An 8,457-nucleotide genomic window follows, 5' to 3' on the forward strand; every position below is an offset into this window, starting at 1 on the left:
AATAACCAGGTCAGAACAGCAAAAAGTAGCAAGTATTCCCCATCTGTTGGACTGAAAAACTGCTTTCCTGGGTTTCTCCACTCATCTAAACCAAACCAAACCAACGATAATAGAATACAGTATCAATCTAGCAAATGGAAATAGCAGCTAATCCTGTCCTGTCCCTGTGGTGTCAATTGTATGATCAGCCCTGTTGATTTCTGCATATTGATCTTTATTGTTTAACACTGCTGAGTGGTATTTTCAGTACTCAATGTGGTGATCAGAACAGACACTTTGAAGCTGGTAGGCCTGGCTGGGTGGAGAAGAAATCATACTTGTCAGGCCCTAAAGCAGCATGCAGCAAGAAAGCCAGTTGGGTAGGCTATGGACAGCCAATAGTTCCTTTTCCTCAGAGGGTTTCTCTGTGAGTACATATATATATTTCTACTTTACATGTTCCTTGAGAAATGGCCACCTCTGGAAGGTATGGGAGATCATCTACTAAGTAGATTCAGCAGAACCTTTTCCCTGAGAAAATTTCTCTGGAAGAGTATGGCTCTCACTCCAGGGACCAGCTGGTTGCCCTTGTGTAGAAACTCGTTAGGGGAACTATGAGAGGAGGATTTTCTTGTTCCTTTGTCAGCTGTGAAAAAAGCCAACATGCAGTGGCCTTTTGAAGTGGTAGAGTCCCCAGGATGCCTGGAGCCTCAGGGCCTTCATTGGTGGAGACGGGAAGAGAAGCAAAACTATAGGTCATCCAGTGGCACACGACCTCAGCTAAAGGAAGATAGCAAACGCTTTCCTCCAGAGAAGGACACTGTCACAAACTCAGTGAACTGTGTTTACTTCGGATGGGGAAATAACATTGGTTTGAAAAACAAACCCTCTTCGTCTGCATATAGGAGTTAAAGATCGTCAAAAGCTGCAAGGATAGACATTTTAGTTGATCCTTGGGCAAGTTCAACTAAGATGGCAGAGGATTTTGTAGCAAAAGAGAGAGAACTTCAGCATTTGCTTTCTAGATTTATTCCATCCCTTACATTTTTGCTCTCTGTTAAGTCCAAGGGAGATCTTATCAGGACATCTTTCCATTCAAAATAACACTCGAAAACAAACACATAATCAAGGGGCTAGATTTAGCCTTGGATGGTTCTTTATAGTACAAAAGGACAATTAAAACTAGACTGAATTTTAAAAGGTGATAAGACACACTTGAAAGCAATTTTGCCATAAGGGACTTTCAATTTATATTCAATTGTTGACGAAACTGAGCCCTGGAGTTGTTTTCCTTTGTTATCCTAACATTTTTTCCTCATTCATTGTAAGATTTTAGGGGAAAAAAAAATCCAAGAAGCAAAGAGTTTAGGAAAAAAAAATTTTTCTTTTTTTTCAAAGTGAATAGTCCCATGAAACAAATACCAGGGTCATAAGGCTCAGCATATGGGTACTGGGTTCAAGAGGAACACAACAATATAGGAGAAGGCAGTGACCTATTAGTGTGTTTTCAAAACCAAACCAAACCAAAACCTGTACAGAAGGTGAGCAAGGCCTTAGGAATAACAAAGTATCTATATTATATTAACCAGTTGGAGAATTTAATTAAGGGATTGATGAGCATCCTATGTTCATGAACAAGGACAGTCTAACACTCGAGATGAAAGGCCAATGGTTTGGAAGCCTCCTGCCTGAGGAGGGCAATCACAGTGGGCCTGCACCATGACAGTGACACAGCTTCCCTTTTGGTTGTCCTTACTTGATGCTTCTGTAGTTTTGGGCTGTCAGTCAAACCTCCCCATTTAAATTATTTGTTAAAAATTTGGCCCAGCACCCCTCACCTTTTTCTTGCCTTGTGGGTAAACTATAAACAGATGTTTGAGGTGAAAAAGCAAGCTGACCAACTAGACTTTGGGATCTTTTCCAGGGCTATGGATATAGCCTGAACAAAGGTCCATGAAGAAGCATGAGGCCCTTTGTTGTGCATGTGCTTTGCTCATAGATGCTCTGTCCCCTTATGGAAATAGCCATACAGGCTTAGTGTGCTGATTGCAAGAGGTTCCCCAAATAATGACAGGGTCATTCTCTGTTTGAGAGTCACTTTCAAAACACACACAAAGACCTCATAGTTCAAGATTGGCCCTGGAACTGTTATTGACATTTCCATGCACTGGACATGCGATGGCTTCTCGGAGTTTATGGTGTACTCATTATCAGATGCTACCACCTGCTCAACAGCTTGTGCTGTGGAGCTGCACTTTTCTCTTGTCCCCAGAAGCATCGCACCCATACACACAAACCCACATCTAAGTGTCTCCTCCACAGGCTGAGAAGAACGCTTCTTGGAATGTGAAGTTTGAATATAAAGGGGCTTCCCATGACAGTGATCACTGAATCATGGGAAATAAAGCCAGAAGGCAAATTTGCAATTCATCACATTATCCCCTGTTGTCTCAAATGTGATTCTTTTAAAGGCAGGCTGCATATACACCCTTTGTGAAGCATTTTTTTTTTTCCTTGTAACACATTGTATATTCTTGTTTTTGCAGGATATCTAAGTGAGGATAAAATGATAAAAATTACAATAGATTAATTGCATCCCTTGAATCACATTATATTTTTGGTGCATTAAAAAAATGAGAAAAGTAAAAGCAATCAGTGTAATAAATCCGGTCTATAGAACTGTGTTAGTGACTGAAGGGTTAACACAGGTTTTAGAAGTAGTTAAAAATAGTATTAGAGGATTATACATACAACAGTTTGAAATTCATATGCATATTTTTTTTTTTTTTTGAAAAAATGGCAAAATGTTTGGCAAATGTAAGCAAATGACTTGGACTATGTTGGGGCTCACCGGCTCTGAGCGGGTCAGTCATAGCCAGACAAGGCCCACAGCTTCCTGAGGTCACTCTGTGGGGCAGGGGGGATGTGGGCAGCACAGGGAGGTGCTGCCGGGGGAAGGGGAGGTGCTGGCCTCCCACCCGGCTCCCCCTTGGACCCTCAGTCTTGAACATGAAAATGGAGCTGGTGAGAGGTGCCAATTACACACTCCAGCACGGATCACCCATTAGCATCGCTGAGAGAACTCTGGGGCCTTGAACCACATGCAGACTGGGTGAATCGTCTACACAGTGACCCATATTGCAAAAGTTAGAGAGAGGGGCGGGGCTTCCACCCCTCCAACTTGTGCACCTCCCCACCCCCACCAGGAGGGAGAGGGTGGCACCGGATATGTCACTAGTGCTTAATCTGGCAATGTTCTCAACTTGAACTTTGTGTTGGTGGTTTTTTTAGTAGACTTTTCTTTTTTTGTAATTTTTGTTTTGTATGTGTATGCATATCCAGAAATGTCCATCCTCCAAGCTGGCCACCACTGTTCCCTGAATTTGGCAGTGCCTGTTGCTTGCAGCTGTCGGCATCCTGAAAACCATGAGGTGCCTCCAAAGTAGACTCTGAGCCCCAGCAGTGCGAGCGTCCTCCAGGACAATCCCATTCTCTCCTTATTCTGAATCCTGTCTGGCTCTGATTTTTGAGAAAAAGGACAAAGGTTGTGTGTGCAGGTGTGTGTGTGCGCGCCTGTGTCTGTGTGTGTTGTTTTTTTTTTTTTTTGGAAACCTTTTTTTTTCTTTTTTCTTAAGAAAAATGACCCTTTGATTACTAACGCGGAGTTCAGCCCTCCTTTAGTCACTATAAAACGGACTCCATGTTTTCACACCACTCATGGTCTTCCAGGTTGTAGATAAATTTTGTCCTATGTGTCTGGTGTGCAGGCACAGGGTCCCTCCCCAGATTGTCTAGGGTCAGAGTAGAGGCAAAGAACTCACTGGTGCTCAGCCCGCCCTCGTGGTTTTGATGTAGCGTTTATAGTTTTTCCTCAGGCACTGCCACGTGGTGGTGTAGAGGATGAAGGCGAAGGACTTGAGGGCGATGGCGATGCTGACATACAGGTATCTGTAGACCACGTTGTCGTAGAGGACGCAGGCGCCTTGCTCCCCACAGAACGTGCTCCAGAACAGGCAGGTGGAGTCGATGCCGGCCCCAAAGATGAGTGGTGGGGGGATGAAGCCTATGGGAGGGAAAAGGACGTTTAAGGTTCTGGCTGTGGCTCCCTGTTCTCACTTGCGTCTTTATAGGTCCACTGGGAGAGCATGCCGAACCAGGGGGCTCTGTAGCTCTGTGGTTCAAGCACCAGAGAGCCAAACTGCATGGAGTTCAAATCCCAGGTCTGCCCTACTGCCCAGACAAGTTATTAAAGCCTTCTGTGCCTGTTTCCCCTTTTGCAAAATGGGGATAATAATAGTCTTTATCAGAGTGATATGAAGTCTGTTACTATGTGGGTAGTTTTTAGAATGCTGTGTACTGTGCTGTGGTAATATACAGAGTCTGAGAAGGATTCAATCTTCCCTGAAGGAAAACATGCTTAGTGTCAATCACTCTCCCAGAGGGAACTGTGCACATGATTCTCTTGCATGGGGCCTCCAGGGCTGTGTGTGTACCTAGTGGAAGAGCCAGGGATTAGAAGGGACCAGAAGATGAACATGAAGTGTGTGTTGAGGTATAAAATGGAAATGTGCATATATACTGGCAACTTCTCTTCCCCTACATATTACATTTTGAGAATACTTTCTCATTGTAGGGAAGCAGTTTGAAAACCTTCCAAGAGAACATTTCAGACACTTAAAACCAGTCACCAGAAATGTCAGATGAAATGAAAATGTTCACCATCCTTTATTCAGTTCCACAATAATCTATTTGAGGGCTGTGGGTCCTAGCTGCACATTAGGATCATCTGGGATATCTTATCCCAGACCAATGAAATCCAAGTGCCTGGAATGCAGTCAGACAGCATTTAAAAATTAAAAATTTCCAGGTTAATCTGGTCAGTTTAGGAGGGTGGGTGGGGGTGGAGAGTCCCATCTCTACTGTGGGGAACTAATGGATAAGTCAATACCAATTAATTATTCCAGAAATAAGTGTCTGAGGCCAGAAAGTGTCAACACCTTCGATGAGAGACCTCAGAAGTGAGATATCACTGGAACCAGGTAGGGACAGTTTTGAGATGCCATGGTTTGTATACCACTGTTATAGTTCCCCAAAATCTCATGTATGAGACAATGCAAGAACATTCAGAGGTGAAGTGATTAGATTGTAATCTCGTCTGTGGATTAACTGGGTGGTAGATCTAGGTAGGCAGGCAGGTGTGGCTGGAGAAAGTGAGTCACTGGGGGAGTGCTTTGTAAGCCTGCTTCCTGATCCCCACGTCCTGAGTTGGTTTCTTCCACCATGATGCTCTGCCTCATCAAGGCCCAAAGTCGTGGAAATGACTAACCATAGACTGAACCTCTGAAACCATGACCCCAAATGAACTTTTCTTCCTCTTCATTGTTCTTGTTAGGTCACAGTGATGAAAAATCTAATCAAAACAACCAGGATCTGGAGTGTTCTTCCAGGGCCAACCCCAGAATGTCTGAGTTTCATTTTTTTTATTAAGGAAGGTCCCTCTGTGAATTTCATAAGATGTAGTGCCTAAGTCTAGAAAAAATGTATCTACTTATAAAATCAAGCTCACGTTTTGGGAGTTCACAGACATCTGAGGTTGATGACCAGAACACCTGCATTATAGGTAGTATAATACCTCAGTGCTCCCAGGGTGGTTTAGGGGAGGAGAAGGTTGTAGGAAGTGGGCAGTATGTCACTTGGTTCACTGTGAGGGGTCTGTGTTATTCTCTCGGTGCTAGTGAGTTGGGTAGAGCTCCCTCAGCATTCTTAAAACTCTCCAGCTGTCTCTTGTTACTCCAAGGAGAACCCAGTCATCCTCACAGAAGAATTCTGGTTGAAACCTCTTTAAACTTGCCAAGCAGCTTGATTTAATAAACTCTTAAATTCAAAATCCTCCTTCCAGCTCAGGCCATTGTCCTGAAACACCTGCTGCATTCTCTGTGGTCCACCCCAGGCTGCTGGGATGTTTGCAGCCTTCCCCAGAACTGTGTGTGTTCTCCTTAAACCTCCCCTGCCCCCTTCCAATGGATGCCTTTCTTCATTACTGAAAGAGAGCCAAGTGGAGGAAGTGCCATGGCAACTGCATAATGGAAACTAAGCCACACTCCACAGCATTTAGGTAAAGTAATGGAAATGTGGAGCCAAAGTAAATTATGGATAAATCTGCGGATAAATGGGACTAATTTGGCCTGTTCCTGAGGCACAGTGGGACAAAGCAAATCCATTCACCCTTCCATTTCTCTATTTGGTTATGATCAGTTTCCAAATGTTCCTTTCTCCTCTTCCTCCTCCTTCTGACCTTTCTTGAGGTCATTTCCCCTTGTCCTAGCCCGCTATAACTGTGAGAGATGCTAATATGGGGAAGATGCCTCTGGTGGAAGCTCTGTGCTGGAAGGGACTGACAGGTTCCTCCTGTATCACCATGCATGGGTCCCTGATCAAAGATTCAGATTTGGCAAATCAGGTCACATTTAAAAAGCACATCCAATGTAATTTTGAATATAAAAGAGCTATTTTTTGGAACTGGTTTTAAATGAAATATCCCTCTAAAATGCCCAAAATGTAATGCCTTCACATACCTGTACCTGAGAATTCTTATGCAGTTGTGTTTAAAGTAGGGCAGACCTGAATGCACTAGAGATCAGTTTTATCCTGTCTCTTGTCAATGACAGTGCCCTGCAAACAGCTAGAAAAAGTCTTCAAATAGTTAGAAATTAGAAAGTTAAGTGCCCATAAGTCTTTCATGCTCTGCTCCAATATTTTGAAGAGCATTCGTGGTGGAAACTTATGGAATCAAAAAGTCTGGGGCGAGTTGATCTTTCAGTGCCTCAGTTGCTTCATCTTTAAAATGGAGCTAAGTCTACCTGCTAGTTCCAGGTTAAGGAAAATATTGCACAAATGAGGTACCTGAGCATTTTGCAAGGGCCCAGCCCTTCCACGTGGTCAGAACTTTTCTACTTATGTTATAGAGATGGTTTAGAGTGATATTTTAGAACAGTCTTCAGGTTGAACCTGAGGTCTTATCCTTCATGAGATTCCTTTTATATTTCTGAATATAGATAGGATTGACATTCTTTTCCTCCAAATTCATCTTTTCCTTTTTATTGACTTACAGTTCTTTCCCAAAGGGGAATTCTTGGTATCAGGTCTTAAACTTTAGGTATGCAGAGAATACCAAAGATGAGGATCTGACTGGGTCTTTTTCATTACATACCTTTGCCACTTTGCTCACCTGATTAGTCACAGAAGGGAGTCCTACCCTTCCAACTAATTTTCACACCCAGACACTCATCCTTCCATGTTTATCATTCGTGGGACTAAAAAGCCAAGCAGTCCCTGCAAGCAGTTAGTTCCCCCAGACCAACGGGAAACTTCTACAGTGAGATGACTGTAATACCTAGTCAATTAACTATCCTCCATCCCAGCAATGTACAGTATGCTCTCCATAAAGCCATAACCCCCTTTATTTTACATACAAAGAATCTGAGAATGGGAGATATTTGTCCTAGGTTTGATAGTTCAAAATCCAAACCCAATAATTCCTCTTCCTTCTAATTCATAGTCTATAGATTTGAGATGATTTTAGAGCTCTTATTGGGGATTTCTAGGGCTACAGAGAACATTGTGTTCACCTTTCTGCTAAACTTATGGAAGCAAGCTGGATTTGAAGAGAGGGAAGCACACGGGAGTTCTGATTTGTGCAAAGTGTGGAGCCCTCCCTGCTCCAGGGTGGTTAATGCAGAGAGAAGTTTTGGAGCCTTATTTTGTAAAACAAGCTCTCTGAGTATTTGGCAGAATGCCTCTAGCGGTACTGGCAGATACGACAGCAGGAAGAGAGTGGAGTTGTCAGTTGTCCTTGCCACTTCTTTTCAGTCATGGAGCTTACATCTGGAGGTGGGTTTGGTTGGGGAGGAAACGTGAGCCAGAGAGAGCTAAGTTTAGATTGACTCTACCTCTTGGAAGCTGTGGGACTCTGGGCAAGTTACACAAATTTAAAGAACCTCCAGCTCACTGTTTATAAAGTGGGCATAAATTATACTCCCTTGCAGAGTTTTTGCCAGGATTAAATAAGACAGACACCATTGTGGAGGGTTCTCAAAATATTGGGTTCTCTTCCTGTTTCTTAGGAAAAAAAAAAAAAAAAAAAAAAAAATCTACATCTCCAACTGTACAGGTGCAAATTTGTGGCAGAAAACCCTTCAAGCTAAGTTTCCATGAATAATCTTAACTCACAAGAATACTCCACATCCTCAGTCAATTTTGGAGCATAATCAGGTGCTTCTAGAAAGGAGACCAAGTGGAAGTGTCCCCTAGTGTCCCTTTGTGTTGATCATCTTCACTCTGATTTGTTCCTGGTTACCTAAGGAATGAGGAGGGAGGTGATGATGGTGTAGAATTTGCATAGAAATTGTGGGTTTTAGAGAATGTTCTCCTTCTTGTACTCTGCAAGAATAGTTCTCCCCTCTTCGATATGGAACAGAC

General features: G+C 43.1%; 1 protein-coding gene across 1 annotated transcript in view; it reads right to left on the reverse strand.

Moving 5' to 3' along the window:
- Window positions 1-2,685: 2,685 nt before the first annotated feature.
- Window positions 2,686-8,457, reverse strand: part of SLCO3A1 (solute carrier organic anion transporter family member 3A1) — a 290,773-nt gene continuing 285,001 nt past the window's right edge. The window contains 2 exon segments of the mRNA XM_079127375.1: window positions 2,686-3,827; window positions 3,830-4,042. Of these exon segments, the coding sequence (XP_078983501.1) occupies window positions 3,664-3,827; window positions 3,830-4,042 (377 nt within the window). The 3' untranslated portion in view covers window positions 2,686-3,663.

This window comes from Sciurus vulgaris (genome assembly GCF_902686455.1).
Source record: "Sciurus vulgaris genome assembly, chromosome: 2".
Classification (NCBI taxonomy): Eukaryota; Metazoa; Chordata; class Mammalia; order Rodentia; family Sciuridae; genus Sciurus; species Sciurus vulgaris.